General features: G+C 42.5%; 2 protein-coding genes across 3 annotated transcripts; both read right to left on the bottom strand.

The window, feature by feature from the left end:
• Nucleotides 1-78: 78 nt before the first annotated feature.
• On the bottom strand, nucleotides 79-12674 carry crbn (cereblon). Of its 2 annotated transcripts, none has more exons than XM_063216411.1 (11): nucleotides 12519-12674; nucleotides 11978-12084; nucleotides 11416-11618; nucleotides 9894-10064; nucleotides 9263-9386; nucleotides 8109-8168; nucleotides 5993-6077; nucleotides 5728-5843; nucleotides 3619-3683; nucleotides 3091-3222; nucleotides 79-1795 (listed from the first exon to the last, which is right to left on the bottom strand). In XM_063216411.1, exons 1-11 carry the CDS (start codon nucleotides 12592-12594, stop codon nucleotides 1618-1620), a joined length of 1317 nt encoding a protein of 438 aa, XP_063072481.1. In that variant the 5' UTR covers nucleotides 12595-12674; the 3' UTR covers nucleotides 79-1617. The 2 variants fall into 2 exon arrangements, with proteins under 2 accessions (XP_063072481.1, XP_063072482.1); XM_063216412.1 differs by having other exon boundaries at nucleotides 9894-10061; nucleotides 12519-12672.
• Nucleotides 12675-13171: 497 nt separating this feature from the next.
• arpc4 (actin related protein 2/3 complex, subunit 4) lies at nucleotides 13172-18300 on the bottom strand. Its single transcript, XM_063216410.1, has 6 exons — nucleotides 18011-18300; nucleotides 17463-17581; nucleotides 17098-17209; nucleotides 16613-16708; nucleotides 15612-15782; nucleotides 13172-14187 (listed from the first exon to the last, which is right to left on the bottom strand). Exons 1-6 carry the CDS (start codon nucleotides 18011-18013, stop codon nucleotides 14182-14184), a joined length of 507 nt encoding a protein of 168 aa, XP_063072480.1. The 5' UTR covers nucleotides 18014-18300; the 3' UTR covers nucleotides 13172-14181.
• Nucleotides 18301-19324: the final 1024 nt, after the last annotated feature.

Below are 19324 nucleotides of genomic sequence, written 5' to 3'. Positions count from 1 at the left end.
GAGAATGTCTTATTTGTTTTGCTCCATGATGGTGTAGGCAACAAGTAACTACTTTTCGACAAGAACACCAAATTCACAAACATTTCAGCATAGGTTTATGACTTTTTCACACACAAAAATCAGACACAATTCAACAGTGAAGCATGAGTCTGTGATGCAGTTTTATGACGTGAGTATCTGTACCACATTCTTTGTGTACACATTTGTATTTCAGAGTTGATTCTTGATGCTCCTTCAGGATATGTATTAGTATGGTGCTGGCCAACTATTTGTCAAAGTCAATCAAATTGGCTCTAATGAACACTCATCACAGAAATACAAAAATAGAATAATTACAGAAAAGACATCATCCATATAAAAAAGCCCAGTCTGCTGCAAGTCCCCCATTTGAGCAAGGCCTATAATAGGCCTCTACTAAACACAGAGCTCAGCTGTCCCGTCCCATCCCACCCCAATCCCATCCACGCCTAACCTTCCTCCCACATTTCTCTGGACTGCCCATCACAATTTGTCCTTAACATCATGACAGAAGACCAAATCACGTGATGTGACTTTAACTAAATGGCAAAGAGTTTGGGTGGATATGAGCATGGCACATCCCTGACACGCATGCATGCATGTATATGGGTGGGCTTACTAACGATCCAATAAGATGATCCAATAAGTGGTACTGACCAAGGTAAGGTAACTTGGAGTGAGTCATAAAGTTACTAATAGTGGAGACTTTAGTGTGACTTATATCCCCAATCAAAACTCGTCAGAGGGCTCCCTCTGATAGGCCTATTAAGTTTACCACTTTCTCTAAGTTAAAGTTAAGTTACTAAACCCGTTTTTTTTAATACCCCATGAAGAGTGTAGAAGTATGATGGATAAATAATCCACTGCATGTCTGATACTGTAGTACGGTAAGTTTCACCAAAATACTAGCAATCCTGGGGCAGGTGGTGGATTAATCTATGTCTATGGGTGGAATACTGTAGCCTGGTTTTTATACGGCTCTGGTGTGTGTGTGTGGCGTCGGCGCCCCCTGGTGGACACACACACCGTCTGGTGAAAACCAGGCTAGGAATACTGTGCATTATCTGATACACTATAAATCCTCCCCCTTCTATCTTCCTCATTGACTTCCCCTTCACTCAGCACTCACACCGATTTCCCTCTCTTCATCCTTACAAATCATCCCCCTCCCCTCCTCTCCCTTCCTTTCGTCCCAGTGATACCGACTAGTTCTGGTCTGAACTGTACACTGATTGTCCTCACGATAATGGAGCCATCTTAGAGAGGTGGAATGAGATGTGGAGGGAGAGCTACTGTACTGCATGTGCAATGTGGCCATTATGGAGTTGTAGGCTGCAAGTCAGTATAGTTCCTCCCATCCTTTCCTGCGGCCTCTGTGTGCCTCCTCCGTTTTGGGATTGGGGCTGCCCCCACATTCAAATCATAAATGAGAGAATAACTTACGAGTCATGTTTTCCCAAGATAATAAATAAAAACTTCAGTCATCAATGGATGTCATCAAGATGCACATCACTAAGCCAAATAAAAGGGGTGGGACTAAGTAACGACACTGATTTGCAGACGTGCATGGGAGGTCAGCGGGTATGACGGTAGGCAGGGTCACAGGCAGAGCACGCGGGAGCCCTCCAGGCCCTCCTCGCCCTGCGGGATTGTGGGCAAGAGGGCGGAGCGGGTCAGGCCCCAGAAACGTGCGGGGGTCAGGTCCTTCTTCACCGCCGTGAACTTCCATCCCATGTGGGAGCCGCACGTCCGGCACTGTGCAATGGTCCAGGCGTACCTAAAATGCACGTTCACACACACACACACACACACACACACACACACACACACACACACACACACACACACACACACACACACACACACACACACACACACACACACACACACACACACACACGTCACAATGTCTGTGAAGATATTCATTAATCCACGTTCGGCACTGTGCAATGGTCTAGGCGTACCTAAACGCATGTCAATCAGTTTGTGCGCACACACACACATTTTACTTGTTTATTTGGATTGACAGTTAGTCGTTTATCATAGCACAAGGCAAATTTATTGAAGTTCTATTAAAAAAACCTAAAAGGATCTGTTCACTGAGTCTCCTAAGATACATGTGACACACACACACACACACACACACACACACACACACACACACACACACACACACACACACACACACACACACACACACACACACACACACACACACACACACACACACACACGCTGTGAAGATTCACATTCATCCAGGTCACCGTAGTCTGAAACAGTGCAGAGCAACTGAACGTCTTTTTATAGCTTCAAGCTTCATGCTGCAAAAAGAAGCCTGGTTCTCGACACACACATGGAAACAATATTGTTCTTCAAACTGAATGTTCAACCCCTAGAGAGGTTGAACATTCTTTTATATTCTTCTTTCTATGGTTTTGCATCATTTATTTAGAACCCCTGGCAAAAAGTATGGAATCACCCTTCTAGGAGGATGTTCATCCATTTGTTTTATTTTGTACAATACTTTTGGTAATATCATTAACATTACCATCTCACGGTAATATTTCATCATCTTCAAACATCCACTCAATTTATGGATAAGAAAAGTGCCTAAAATGTTGAAGTAAACTTGTGCATTTATTGAAAATGTAATGCAGCTATGACTCCACAGTGCCTTCACAGCATTAATCGCTTAAAGCCAGCCAGTTGCCATTTGAAATTACTTTCGTTTCATAACATGTCTGTGATCTTTTTTTCTCAGCAAAATCAAACAACTGAATGAATGAACATCTTCCAAGACAGGTGATTTCCATACTTCTTTATCAGGGTCTGTGGAAACACCAGTCCCGAGACCAGGGGCACCACCAGAAATGTTGGGCCCCATGAAAGATTCAAATATTGGCCCCCATTAAGGGCCCCTGTCAGCGCTTGGGCCCTTAGAATCTCTAACACCTTTCTCCATCTAGCGGCACCGATACCTGAGACCGTATGCAGTTAACACAAAACTTGCTTCCATTTTGCACAAAGCCAAATATGTTATCACTGTACTCAAAGACAAGATTTAAAGCTTACCCGGGGAACCAGCTATGCAGGGTGGAGGGTCGGCCAGTCAGGTTAAGGTTGCTGGCTTTATAGACGGTCAGCGTCTCGTGAACGTAGCCATGGGGGTTGACATATGCTGCCATGGGCCCACACAGCGACAAACTGCACAGACACAGGGAACAGACACAGCATCACAAGTGTTTAGAGTGTGGGTTTTTGAACATTCTATAAAAAGAATGTGTTCTGTAAAAATGCAAGATTCTAAAATTCCAAATTGTATTGTATGGCGCCCAGAATTCTATAGAACATTCACTGCCCGAACATCCCCGTCACACCGTACACTCTTAAAGGTTAAAATGCAAATAAACCATCACATTCTCTGTAAACACTCATACTACAGCTACATACTTTTGTTATGAATTTGTATCGCAAAAATATTCACAATTCCAAAAGGGGGTCCCCACTGAAAAAGTTTGGGAACCACTGGCTTAAGCCATCAGTAAGAGATGTCCTACTGCAGCATTATTTCATGTGAAGTGAACAGCCAGCTCAGCTCACCTAAAGATTTCACTCTTGGTGGTGATCTCTGTGTCTTGGCACTGCTTACAGCAAAGAGATGTGCACTGCAAGGGTGATACACAATTAACTTTCATTAAAACACGCACATCAAAAAAAAAAACCCCACACACGCGCGTGCACACACATACACACACGCACACACACACACACACACACACACACACACACACACACACACACACACACACACACACACACACACACACACACACACACACACACACACACGTACAAATGCACACACACACGCAAATGCACAGACAGAGGCACGCACATACACACAGGCACACAAGAACTGGGATATTGCCAAAACAGCTACTGAAATAAGAAAACAGATATTCTGGTATGATTTCGAGAAGTAGCAGAGGCAGCAAAATAACAACAGCAGAAACAAACATGTGCACACCACAGACAGACAGACAGACAGACAGGTCTCTAAACAAATCATTGCTTTTCTCAGTAATAGTCAAACACCCCTGCATCCAATGCAGTTTGGGTTTCGCCCTAACCATTCTACTGACACTGCACTGGCCATGTTTATGGAAATGAACAAATGCCATCTAGATAAAAATGGGTGTGTTGGTGCCGTGTTCTTGGACTTAAAACGAGCATTTGATACGGTCAATCACAATGTTTTATTATCAAAATTAATTCATTTTAATTTCTCTGCTAAAGCTAGATCATGGTTCCATTCATACTTAGCAAATAGAGAACAATGTACCATGGTCGAAGGTTCAAGGTCCACCTTCATCAACTGCCCAGTAGGGGTCCCCCAAGGGTCCATTTTGGGGCCTCTTTTATTTTCTCTCTATATTAATGACTTACCTGAGCATTGTCCACATGTTAATATTCAGCTCTGATGACACAGTCATCTTCACCCAAGCTAAAACCCCTGTTGAAGCAGCAAGTGTACTCTCTACAGCTCTTACACACATACGAACATGGCTAGAGAAATCATGCCTTATTCTGAATGCAAAGAAAACGGTTTGTTTGTATTTTTCTAAGCAACCTTCCCCTGGACTGTGTCAGCCTGGGGTTACTCTTGGTAGTGAACAGCTAGAAGTAGTCACAGATTTTAAATATCTAGGAGTCATTCTAGACTCCAATCTTTCTTTTAAAAACATATAAAAATGATAACAAAAAAAATAAAATTTAATCTCTACAACTTCAGGCACATAAGAGGTGCTATGTCAAATAGTGCTGCTCTGACATACTTGCATGCAATGATATTTTCTCACCTAAGCTATTGCATTACTAGCTGGACCATGGTGGGATCCACTACTCTCAAACCAGTGGAGAGTTTATTTAAAAAAGCACTTAAAATTTTAGATAAAAAACCTCTTTCATACCATCATTGTAACATTTTAGATAAGTACAACCTATTGAGTTTTGACAATTTCTGTAAATTCTCCTATAGCTGTCTTCTTTATAAGACTTTGCATGGCCTGGCGCCACCTTGTTTACAGGATTTTATAAAATATCGTCAAACACGAGTAACTCGAGCAGTGGTCAATAAAGATGTAGAGATTCCTTTCAGGAAAACCTCTTTCAGTCAAAACGCATTATCTACTAAAGGCGGCATATTATGGAACTCTATTCCTCTGCATATAAGGGAATGTCCCTCTTTAGCCACCTTTAAGATGGAATATAAAAGGTGGCTTCGAGCCCAACAAACATGTTCACACTGATGGTCTGAGCCTCTACACAGCGTACACGCACACACGCACACACACACTCACATAACACATGGCCCTATTTTTTGGGACCTTTTTCTTTTCTCTTTTCCTTTTATTTACATGCATGCCTTTTGCTTCTGTAGTGGGTTTTATTTCTTTTGTTACTAACAGTCTGTCTTATCTTAAAGTCTATTGCTTGTAAACATCTAGCCTGCCTATTGGACACCAGATGGAAATTAGCCCTTGGGCTACAATCTGGCATGTTTACATATATGTACATGTATGTATATGTTCATTAATGTGCAATGTCCTGAACAAATAAAGTAAAGTAAAGTAAAGTAAGTACACACACACACACACACACACACACACACACACACACACACACACACACACACAGACACACACACACCCTGTCCATGATGTCAAGTTCACAGCGTAGCCTCTGAATGGGGCTGCCGATCTTCAGCAGCTGTAGCCGCAGGGCGTCATCTATAGGCAAACAAGCAGCCACTCTGTAGGAGAAATCTACACAAGAAGAAGGGAGCATGATTAGCGCTTTTGGTGTGTGTGTGAGTGTGTGTACGTGTGCGCCCCTGTGCGTGTGTGAGTGGTGTGTGTGTGGTGTGTGTTTGAGTGGTGTGTATGTGTATGTGTGTGTGGTGTGTGTGTAGTACCTATAGCATTTGTAGGCAAGGATTCGTCTTTGAGGTTCTCATCCCACTCATGAAGCTGCCTCTTTACTCGGGTCATGAGTGTGTCCTGCAACACAGCACAGAAATACATGCATAGGTATGGGTTCCACAAACCAATACAATACAAGACACCAAATACATGCAATACAATTCTAGTTCCCAGTAATAAAATAAAATAAATTTAGGGCCAGAAATATTTGGACAGCAACACACTAATCATCCTTTTCCACCCTATACCCCACCACAATGGATTTGAAATAAAACAAACAAGCTGTGCATTAACTGTAGACTCTCAGCGTTAATGTGAAGGTGTTAAAATCCATATAGCATAAACAGGAATGAAATAGCAACGCTTTTTTGTGTTGCCCACTTTTCAAGGGATCAAAAGTAATTGGACAGTAGGCTTCTCAGCTATTTTCCAGTCAGATGTGTGTTATTCCCTTACTACACCATCACCAAGATGTCAATACAAGGTCTTAGAGTTCATTTGAAGTGTTCCATTTGCATTTCCATATATTTTTACGGAATATCCATGAGATCCAAAGTCCATCTGTCACCATCAGTGATGCAAGCCATCATAAGGTGGAAAAAAATCAAAACAAACCCATTTGAGAGATGGGGAAACATTGAATATGATTAATTCAAGAGTTCAGAATGTTGGAAAAAAGAAATACCAGAGCAACACCAAATTACCTGGCAGACATGGAAGACAAATGCTGTGGATGACAGACAATATTCTGTATCTGGTTAACAAAAACCCATCTCCCAACAGTTGGCCAGATGTAGAACAGTATCCAGGTGAACGGTGGAGACATGTCCAAGGCAACAATCAAGAAAAAGATCAAGAACATTGAGGAACACTTCACCATAGGAAATACAGAGGGTTCACTAAAAGATGTAAATTATTGATTGCATCAGAAATACCAATACCAGATTTGGCTTTGCCAAACAACGTCTTAAAAAGACTGTATAGGTCTTGAGTTACATCCTATGGGCAGAGGAGACAAAAATCATCTTGTACAAGGGTAATGGGAAGAAATTAGTATAGAGAAGGGAAGGAACTGCTCATGATTCAAAGCATACCACCCAATCAGTGAATCATGGTGGTGGTAGTGTCATGGTGTGGGCATGCATATCTGTCAATACGATTATCCCCTTGTATTTATTGATGATGAGGACTACCGACAAAAGCCACAGGATGAATTCTGAAGATTTTCAGGCTATATTATCATGTCATATTAAACCTAATGGTTCTGGACTCATTGGACAGTGCAGATGGACAATGACCCAAAGCTTCATCTGAAAGCCACTAGCCATTTCTACCCCAAAAAAGTGGAATATTATTCAATGGCCCAGTCAATCACCTCACCTGAGTACGGTTGAGCAAGCATTTCACTTGCTGGAGGCAAAACTGAAGGGAAAACACCCTAAGAATAAGCAGGAACTGAAGACTGTTGCAATAGAGAGCTCACCATAGCATCACCAGGAATAAAACCCAGTGTCTATTGATGTCTATGGATTGCAAATTACAGGCTGTAACTGACTGGAACCAAATTTGCAACCAAATAATTAAAAATTGAAAGTTTGATGTATAAATACTAGACTGTCCAATTACTTTTGGTCCCTTAAAAATGGGGTAGCACTGATAGAAAATGTCATAATTCCTTCACAGTTCACTCGATTTGGACGCAAACACTTCCATATTAAAGCTGAAAGTCTGCTGTTAATGTACATCTTGTTTGTTTCATTTCAAATCCATTGGGATGGTGTACAGCACCAAAAACATGAAAATTGTGCAGATGTCCAAATATTTATGGCCCTAACTGTATATACAGTATAAGTATATACCAAATAAAAACTATGTATAAACAAATATACAGTAATAAAATACAATACAATACAATACAATAAATATAATATAATGTATGATGTAACATAATAACACAATATAATATAATATATTATACACTATAAACAGTTATGGTCATAAAGTGCATACACCCATGGAGGCCATAGACTGGAAATACTCGTTCTATTATATTGTATTGTATTGTATTGTATTTTATTACATTATACATCTACACTTGTAAGCACTTACAGAGTCATAAAGTGCGTACACCCATGGAGGCCAAGGGGTCATACTGGCACAGCGTTTCTTCTTCAGGGACAAGCAAAAAGAAATAGGTTACACATTACATTGAACTGCATTACATGTCATAACACTTAGTTGATGCTTTTAATTTTATCCAAATTGACTTAATATTACAGTGTATACAGTCCAAGGAGCAATGTGTTGTTATGTTCCTTGTTCTCACGTACTTTAGCTTGTGTGTGTGAGTGTGTGTGTGTGTGTGTGTGTGTGTGTGTGTGTGTGTGTGTGTGTGTGTGTGTGAGTGTGTGTGTGTGTGTGTGTGTGTGTGCCTGCGCATGTACATATGCGTCTGCATATGCGTGTGCGTGTCAGGGCTTGACCTTGGCACCTGCCAACCGGGCCAAATGCTGGTAAAACTCAGCTGTGGCTAGTACAGGGTGTCTACAGGTTTGACCAAGTCAAAATTAAGACATTTTAAGACTTTTCAATACCATTTTCCAAATAAAATTAAGACCAACTCGCGGCGTTTACAGGTTTTAGCAAGTCAAAATTGAGACATTTTAAGACTTTTCAATACCATTTTTCAAATGAAATTAGGACCAACTCACATGAGCATACACAGGTTCAAATGAAGCACAAAAACCAATTGGTTATTTACATTAACGTAGCCGTTTGAACACAAAACTATACATGATGAAACTTTACACTAAATAAAATTCAATAATGCGTTCTAAATTACACTACATGGCTACAACTCCCGATTTCCGTCGCGAAGTTCATCAAATGGCTGACATAATTATTCCTCCCTAAATTAAGCTCCACACATTTAAGACAAAATAAGACTTTTCAAGGCCTTTATTGGCGAAAATGACATTTAAGACTTTTTAAGACTTTTTAAGGACCCGCGGCCACCCTGGGCTAGTATCAATTTGTCAGTAGCCACTTTGACAGGTCATATTAACACAGAAATTGCATCAATTGTTTGTATTTAAATGCAAGAATATTCTAAAGAGAAAAACAGACAACAAAACTCTGGCGAGCAGAAAGGCTAAATGGCTTGTGACTCGGGGAAAACCACTAACCACAGTGGCCGGTGAGCAAAAGAAGTTAACGTCGAGCTCTGGTGTGTGTGTGTGTGTGTGCACATTTGCTTAGCTTACTTGTCTACTGCTGGCAAAATGGTGGCTCTGCTTATGTATATGAAGACGCGTCAGGAACTGGAGCGCACACAGGGGATCAGGAAGGATTCGTTCCGGAAGGATCTGCACCCTCGCTTGCCGAATCCTGCAACAGAAATATACATCAGATATATTACTTAAACCAAAGAGGAAGGAGATAAGTGAAGAAGGATGCATGGATCGAGAATGACGGACAATTAACTGTGTGTGTGTGTGTGTGTGTGTGTGTGTTCTTCAGATACGTTTAACAGGGAGGTAAACTGATGGATGTTGATCAAGGTGTAGTGTTACGTGAATGAATGAATGAATGAATGAATGAATACTTCATTCCAACCCACTGCTTTAGTTATAATTACATGCTATGGTCTGGCAACATGCTATCGTAGGATAAAATGGTTCCCCCAGGAAGCTAAAAGAAGCTTACAAGAAGTGGACAAAAAAGGGGTGGCTTTGTAACAGTGTATGAAAATTTGCTTCACCAGTGACTCTGTGTGTGTTTTAGTGTGTGTGTGTGTGTGTGTGTGTGTGTGTGTGTGTGTGTGTGTGTGTGTGTGTGTGTGTGTGTGTGTGTGTGTTTTAGTGTGTGTGTGTGTGTGTGTGTTTGTGTGCTGACCCGTCTGCCTGTGTCCTGAGTTCCTGAACGCGGAACCGTTGTCGTCCGACAGCCTTCAGCTTAACGGTCTCTATGCCGTACTCCTGCTCCTCTCGGAAGGCATAGATCTCCGCTGTGGTTCCAAACTCCGCCTTCTGCTCACCAGTGCCGAACTCAGCATCCACCTCACTACTGTGAACATGCACACACGCATGCACGCACGCACGGACAAACACACACACACACACACACACACACACACACACACACACACAAAAGCAGGGGAGTCATACACAAATTGGCTCTTCATACACACACACAGACTTTATTACTTTTATTTGGATCCAAGAGACAAGCATTAGGTACAAGGTACAAGATCCAAATATTATGGAATAGGCTTTTGACAGGCTGGCAGACACACACACACACACACACACACACACACATACACACACACACACACACACACACACACACACACACACACACACATCGTCGATGTGACAAAGAACTGTACAGGACAGAGCGTACACTGCACACAGCGGAAATGGCATTTATGCCTCATACATTCATGGGGGCAGCCCAAATGGCATCCCAAGGGAGCAGTGCGATGGAAGTGTACCATGCTAAGTCAGGGTCCCTCAATAATGGAGGAAGATATGGGAGAGCATCATGGTTCAATTATAACTCCAGCAAACCTGGCAGGTTGCGTAGCGATCTAACAACTCTTGGGCCTGACCCCCAAGCCCAGGGGTGGGAAACCTTTTTCATTTAAGGGGCCACTCCAAATTTAATTAAGTCCTCCAAGGGCCGTACTATGAACACAAACCAGGATTTCCCCCTGCATGTTAGGGCTAGATTGAAGGCAGCCACCTTTACAACAGACCCCACCTTCACTCTGTCCCCTGAAAATAAAACTTACAGAACTGTATTGCAAATGTAATTTGCAACATCATGTCATATTTCATGTGAAACTGCATAACATTGAAATAATGTTGGGGGCCAAGTAAGACGTCCTCAAGTGCTGCAAATGGCCCGCAAGACATCATTTCCCCACCCCTGCCCTAGCCACTGTGTGTGTGTGTGTGTGTGTGTGTGTGTGTGTGTGTGTGTGTGTGTGTGTGTGTGTGTGTGTGTGTGTGTGTGTATATGCATGTATGTGCGTCTTCTCATGTTGGGATAGCTAGGCTGGCTGACGGTGGCGGTACCTGTATGCGAGCATTGCAAAGGTTGCCCATAGACTACCTGCCCTAGCCACTGTGTGTGCGTGTGTGTGCATGTCTTCTCATGTTGGGATAGCTAGGCCAGAGAGAGTAGAGAGAGAGAGATTCCGTTGGCCCATTGTTTCCGGGTTCTATTATTGCAAGGTGGGGGGGACCTAAGGACTGTTCTATTCAATGCTAGGAGTATTATTATGACACGCCCCTTTAGGCAGACCGGAACCTGGTCATGTTAGGTGCCCATAGCAACCTATTACATTGGCATATCTCTATATATTTATAGAATCTCTGGCTAGGCTGCCGGTGGCGTGTATGTACTGTACCTGTATGCGAGCACTGCAAAGGTGCGGTCCCTGGTGATGAGGTTGCGGATCATGCTGACCTCGTGTGGCCGGAAGAGCTGCAGCGGGACCGTCTGACCTGGGATCAGCATGAGGGCCGAGTGAGGGAGCACGGGCAGCACCTGCACGCTCTCCTCGTCATGCAGCGTGCGCCCGTGGAACTCCTCCATGTCAGAGCCCAAATACTGTTGAGGCAGACGCAGACACGCAGACACACACACACACAAAGACACACACCAATGCCACAAAGGTGTCATTCCACAAACTTCTTGAACATCAATGAGACAATTCCACCAAACAATTCCATTGATCTCACTCACTCACTCACTCACACACACACAAAGTTGCAGTCATTCCACGCATTTCCTCTCCATCAATAACACAATGGTTGCAATCTTTCCCTGGCACACATACGCACACAGAGAGAAAGAGAGATTGAGAGAGAGAGAGAGAGAGAGAGAGAGAGAGAGAGAGAGAGAGAGAGAGAGAGAGAGAGAGAGAGAGAGACGCATGCACACAATAAAATGCTGAAATGGTTGCTCACTGCATGTGATGTAGGCAGACTGGGGTCGAAATTAATGATGTTGGGTTTTTCTGCTTCATCACTGTCCCGATCCTCCATATCCAAGTCATCCTCCTCCTCCTCGTTTTCTACATGGAAGGCGACACTGGTGAAATGCATTCCACACCCTGGCCTGGTAATTTCACTTTCGTTTTCAAAATTCGAGAAACTTTACCCTTGTGACCATTGTAATGTGAATGCACTGCATGTGATTAATCACACGACATGGCATAGCCGTAAAACAAATAACAACGTAGGCTAGCCATCACAGACTTCCCCCTCCCAAACAATGACGGTTTTCCAGGTTTACAGATGAAAATCAAGCTTTTGTTGCGTTCCAAAATTACTTGCATTCAGCGTTCTTTCAACAAGTAAAGGTTAGCTCTGCTGCTAATCTTGCGTGACGTCTGTGTGGGTAACAGCCCTCCAACGTGCAAACAGCAGATTTGACAATTGCTGCAATGACAACACCTCCAGAGTCTGAGCATTAATATAGCAAGTAGAGTTATATTTGCTCCGTTACCTGGCAGAAGTTGTAGTTGGTTTCCCATATTATCCTCAATGTTGTTGTTGTCGCCTCCACCTCTCTCGTCAGCCATAGCCGAATGTTTACACTTTGCACTCTTGTTCTCTGGGTTTTCTTTCGATGGCAAATGGGTAATAACATCAAAGTAACATTACCGCCACCTAGCGTTTGGTCAGCTGGCTTTCGTTTTGCGCACTTCCATTTTGACGCACCAATCACAGAACCAGAAGCAGTCTACTAGTTCTACCAGACAGTGGTCTCCAATTATTTTTTTCTCCAAGGGCCAAAATTACGGCGGGCCAAACAAACGCTCCAACCCAATGAAAAACAATATATCTCTAACCTAGATGTTTGGACAGAGAACAGATTTTCGCTTTTCCATTTTCACTTCTTGTCAGTCTCTGTTATGAGACTTGGCATAAGATCTAACTCTCTGAATGCTTTGTAGAGATATGAGCCACAAGTTTTAGTGATCGAAAATCACACACATTTATGTTTTCATTTGTTCTGACCTCATAGCAGGTAATGTTTGTCGGTCCATGCCCGGGGCGGATTTGGCCCACTGGCCTTTGTTTGGAGACCAAGATTCTACACTGAATGAGACTTTAGTGATTCTAAAACTACAAGGAAGACAGTCAGTCAGTCAGGAATAGTCTTTGATTGCTGTGCACATTTTTTTATTGCATAAAGTACAAAAAGATGAGGAAAAAACATTACATTAAGCACAGAAAAGTTAATAGCATTTGTGTTACTTTTACTCACAGCTCTTTGAGGCTGGCTGTGTTGAGGTTCTTAAGTTTGGAATGTCCAATCAACAGTACAATGAAAATAAAGACGGCAAAAAACATGACACCTCAATGGTCTCTTTCATTCACTCGCTCTCACGCAAAACACACACACACACACACACACACACACACACACACACACACACACACACACACACACACACACACACACACACACACACACACACACACACACACACACACACACGCACGCGCACACGCACACACTTTTTTCCCCCAACAATCATAATCACCAATCTTCGCATAGATACATTTACTTGATATGCATGGTGTCATACTGTTATAAAATGAAAAACAAAGGAAACTTTTACACATGCATATATTACTTTTGTATATATAAAACAGACCACAGTCTATGTGTATGACATTTTACAAGCCTGTCCTTGTAAGTACCTTTTGCGCGTCAGAGTATCCTCAAAGGTCTGAATGGGTGAATGGGCAGGTGTGTAGGGGGAGGGGTTTGTGATCATAAGAGGGGGAAATAACATTCTTATTCAACATGACTACTGTTCGCACAAGCTATTGAAACACTGGCCAATATCACAGTGCTGGACTGGCTTGACAGACTTCAGCTGAAGACTGTAGATAGGAGATGAACGAGAGCATGGGACTTAAGGGATTGGTTATGATGGTTTGCGACTGAGCAACAGGTCAACTGGACATCAATGCGCTGGGGTGGCAAAAAAAATGGTTTTGAGAATGAATAATGCTCGATCCCAGTTGGCATCTCTGATGCATGTTGACGAGTAGCTTAGCTTTGTTGGAGGCACCTGGTACAGTATTTCCCCATACTAATACATGTTGGGCATCACTTGGCCAGCATGAAGACTGCATGTGCACTCTTGCTGTGCTCAGAACTGTGGAGGGGGAAAGAAAAACAACCAATCATAATCAAATAGAAAAGATAAACAAGATGAAGGAGATACCCACAAAGCTGTGTGGCACCAGCTCCCGCTGGATAATTCTCATCTCAGCTGGTAATCAGGCACTAAAGCCTGGTTCAGACTCCTCCTTCAGTTGCAGGACATGTACTGTCAGCGGGGGGTGGTGGCAGATCACATACCCAAACAGCCACCACGCCCCCCTCTTTAGAGCTGAAACAACCCCTTGCAGCGCTCTACGTATATTTCTCCCGGGCTGAATTGTCCGTAATATGCTGATACTCCCCCGCTGACAGTATCTGTCCTGCAACTGAAGGAGGAGTCTAAACAGACCGTTATGTGGCGCTTTATTATCCTTAGGGAACCCCGGTTCATAAAAGTATGCTATAGTGGTTCCTTGGTCTGGACACAGCTGTAATTTCAGAATTGTCAGAGGGTGTACTTAACCTGCGTCTATCAAATGCCCCTATGCTACTGGCAGAACATACAATCAGTCACACAAGTCTTTCTGCTGACTTGGCTGCCAAATGCGCCATTGATAGAACTTGTGCGTCTTCTTCACCTGAAATCTGTTAAATCTTTTGGAAACGTTGGATTTTCACTGGCTCACAGTTCTTGTGATGATTTGAAACAAGAAAAGATCACCAGGTTGGTCAGACTGACATGGTAGCGAAATTTGGTGAAGTATCACAGAAGTGGGCCCAGAGAAATGTTTTGTTTCTTTTAGATGGAAAAAAAAACTTGGACGCCACCCATAAATCTCTTACATAGCATTGGCTGAGTGCCAAGTGCTACAAAACAATTAGGTAATCTTCTGTTAGCAAAATCAGGGATATTTGGCAACACCCATTTGAAAACAGTCCTCAAGAGTTTAATGTTGCCAACAGCATACCCATGGGTAGTGATGTGGCATTGTAGAAATATGGGTGACCAAAACGGTCCAAACACAATGAAAACAGATTAAACTTTCAAGGGACACTGGACGCAGACATCTTGGATTCTGTCTCGGAATCCCCAGAATCTTTTTTTTTCTCTCTTCTACTTCATTTAATTATTTTTTGTTTTTAACTTTGTTGTAAATCTATCTGTTAAGCACATTGAGCTCCATGTCATGTAGTTATTATTATAAACGGCACATTTGGGCACTGACAAGCCAAGGGTTTGAGTGAGCAATACAACTCCTGGTTGACATTGGCAGTAACCTTTACCAAGAAGCCAGGGGTCCATTTCTCGATTCTTGTCGTTGCTATCCGTCTTAAGACCGTCTTACCATTCCCTTGGATTTAGTGGTGAGTGTCGCTGTCGAGAGACAGTTGAGTCGCTCTTACGAAGGACATTGTTAGAAAAGACGCTTTCGAGATACGGACCCCAGAAGCCTGAAGACAGATTGGTATACTCACGTTCTTAAGAAACTCTTCCGCGACGATGCGAGCACGGGCATTGACGGAGAGCTTCATCTCGCTGATCTCCTTGTCGATTTCCTCCATGAAATGAATGACGAAGTCCACTAGTTTGTGCTTGTACATCTGCTCTGTGTGGAAGTTGGTGATCAGGAAGCTAATGTCATAGCCCTGCAACAATGACAAAACGGAAGAGTAATGTCAAGTAAGAATACACTTATAACATGCATCATGAGGCAGAGATGGAGAAAGAAAAACACTTTGATGGAGCCAAACCCTGATCAACATCTTCTTTATTTTATTTAAAGCATTTCTGGGGGGCATTTTGGCCTTTATAGGACAGTGTGAGCGCAGACAGGAAATGACTGGGTGAGAGAGATGGGGCAGGGTCGGGAAATGACCCCAGTCGGACTCGAACCGGGGTCCCCGTGGGCAATGTAAGACCAAATGTGGGAGGATTAGCGCGCTGCGCCACAGCGCCCGGTGATCGCCATCTTCAATGTTAAATCTGAAATGATGTGTAATTGACTCAGATAATGCATTACGACTTCATAGGAGCCCATCTCACCAATAGAAATTGAGTAACTTTTCGAGCTTCTTCTTGAGCTTAAATACAAACAATTGAAACACAAGGGGAAAGCAACAGAGTATAGGCTATGAAGTACCATAGAATGAGCTACCTGTAACCTGCCAAATTGGCTATTGACAATGACATTATTACCAGCCACAGCCAAGTTTTACCAGCATTTGAAAAGTCATCTAAACCAGTGTTGCCAGATGTGTCTGATCAAATCCCGCCCAAAACGTTATAAAAAATGTGCTAAATTCCGCCCAATTTCAACAAATTGCATTGATTTCTATGGACACAAAACTGCATTAAAAAACGCCAAGTGGCCATTTTTTCCCGTTTTGACCCACAGACGGCCATCCCAAGCAGCCCAATTGGGTGGGTAACCACCCAATCTGGCAACACTGATCTCAACCTCTCCTTCCACACCCACCTCCACAGGTTTCCTCCGCAGGATGAAGAAGTTTTCTGCCCTCATCATCATGAAGCGCATGAACTTGTGGCAAAGGATCTTCTCAATTTCATCAGCCTACACAGCACACACAGACACACATGCAACATTTAACAAGCAATAGGTCCTGTTCCATTCTGATTTAACAGCCTACAAATTACAATAAACATGACCAACCTATAGTAGGTCAAGAAGAAATACATTGCCATCCTAACTAAACTAAACAAGTTACTTAGTTTAGCCTCTTTCCAGATTGTACTCTGTGTTGTTTTAGTAGGCTACATATGCTAAAATACAATTACACAAAACTCAAATTACTTAAGCATATCATTCACCCATTTTGCTCCCAAAGTAAACCAACCATTCAATGAACAGGTCTACCATATCTATTTCAGATGTTCCCCATAGTTCTTCCTCTTTTTATTAGTGATTCTCAATGTGCTTAATTAAATGTTTCTCCCACGTACCTGTTTAACAGCAATGCTGACCCGAACAGAATTGATAGACCCTTCAATCAAAACCTTTTCTTTCTCATTTCTGCTGATGACGACTGGCTGCAAAAGTAGCTCTTTGCTGCTCCTGTAACAGCAGAGAGAGAGAGAGAGAGAGAGAGAGAGAGAGAGAGAGAGAGAGAGAGAGAGAGAGAGAGAGAGAGAGAGAGAGGTTATTAACAATGAATGTACCTCTTCACTTCAACCAAAATGCAATACAAAATATTTTCCGCCATGCTGATAAAGCTTATGAATTGAATAGAGAGGGGGGGGGGGTACATGGGATGCAGCAGCACGCACCATTATTTGCTAAATTGAGCATCAAACTAACCAACACTTACCGAACTTCCACCTCAGGCTTGTTGTGACGTTCCACTACTTGAGAGGAAAAATTCTCTAAACATAGGGCGGCTTGAAGTGTAGCACGCACAGCGTTCAAGTACGGACGCAGTGTTGCAGTCTGTAAAAACAGGAACACGTCAGGTTACAGCATATCAAATCATGGCCGTATAATATGGGGTTTAAGACATCTCTGGAATTCAGTGTTGTAGAGTCTCGAGTTTCTCAACTGTAAGTGCACAACGACATAAACCAAACTAGAGTTGAAAATCGAACATCTTTTATGCCAACTAGTTTGGAATATAAGGTGAAGAAGACTGTTTTGAGCACTGATACAGCTTTATCTAGCCTGTCAAATGATATAATAGCTGTTAGCTGTTAGCAGGATTTGGGTGTGGGATGCTTAGACCAGCCTTAGAAGCAGCTAATTCCGTCTTTATTTTATCTCCCTGGTATACGTGCAGCCTGTGCATGCAATTACTTTTTCTTAAAATAAGAAACCAAGTCCGTTATGATACTCAAAAACACAACGAAAGGTTGTTAATCTTACCATCTCTGTGTTGTTCACTTCAAATCCAAAGGCGGAAGTACAGCAAGAGCAGGAACTTCCGTAAACGCTAAGAACGTACCATGTTACTCACTCTCCTCCGAGAATGTGTAAACGTTGGAAATGGTCATCCAAGTGAGTAAATTGACAACAGTTTAATTACTGGCCAAAAATAGTGATGGCGATATAGAAATATTGATCATTTCAAATTGTACCTACTGCAGTTGCACTCTACTAATCAGTGATCACATGAATCCCCCCGCAAATGTGATTTGCGGACCATTCCATATATGGTAATGGCTCGCTGACACACCCCTTTTTTTTTTTTTTTTACAGAAGATACAAGATACAAGATATTTTATTTGTCATGTGTATATATATGAAACATATATATACAATGAAAAGCTTCCCTCCTCTGGGAGTCCCAAAAAAGGTTAAAAAGAATGTTAAAAAGGCAAACAAAAAAAACAAAAAAAGTAGGAAAAAATTTGATCAGATGTGATGAGTGGATTCCTTCCTATGTTGGTGTTTTTGAATTCAACAGTCTGATACATTGGGGGAAGAAGCTGTCCCTGAGTCGGCTGGTGTGAGTGCGTATGCACCTGTATCTCCGGGCAGATGATAGAAGGGTGAAGTGTGTGTAGCTGGGGTGGTGCGGATCAGCTATAATTCGTTTGGCCCTCCTCAGACACTGCTGATTGTAAAGATCCTGTATGTTGGGTAGGTCTGATTTGATCTGAAAACTATGCTCAGAGAGAATAGTTATGCCTTTGTTGATTTTAGACAGTGGTGTGCATGCAAATAATCACATTCAATGAAGTATTTATTTATTTATTTATTTATTCATTTATTTATTTATAGAGTTCGGCCATAAGGCCTTCCCCTTTGTTTTGCTATACTTTTCAAGCCCACCTGCCCCCCCCACAACGAAATTACATCAATGCCTCACCCGTGCAAGGGGGCAGCCCCCAATGGCGCCCCAAGGGAGCAGTGCGGTGGAACGGTGCCATGCTCAGGGTACCTCAGTCATGGAGGAGGATGGGGCAGAGCAATGGTTAATTACTCCCCCACCAACCTGGTGAATCGGGAGTCAAACCGGCAACCTTTGGGCTCCAAGTTTGACGCTCTAACCTCTTACCCATGACTGCCTTAGATGGCAATGCAAAGTGATACAAGCGACGATTTGTTGAATTAGGTTACATAATGGGAAAATATATCTCTTTTTGTGTTTTCATTACCGATATTTTGAAAGGGTGCTTTACAAATTGGGATTTGCATGTCTGTCATTTAATCTTCTTTTAATGTGTTACACACACA

This window comes from Engraulis encrasicolus, chromosome 14 (genome assembly GCF_034702125.1).
Source record: "Engraulis encrasicolus isolate BLACKSEA-1 chromosome 14, IST_EnEncr_1.0, whole genome shotgun sequence".
In the NCBI taxonomy this organism is placed as follows: domain Eukaryota; kingdom Metazoa; phylum Chordata; class Actinopteri; order Clupeiformes; family Engraulidae; genus Engraulis; species Engraulis encrasicolus.
The sequence above is the reverse complement of the archived record's forward strand: the minus strand, read 5'-3'. Positions and strand labels throughout refer to the sequence as shown.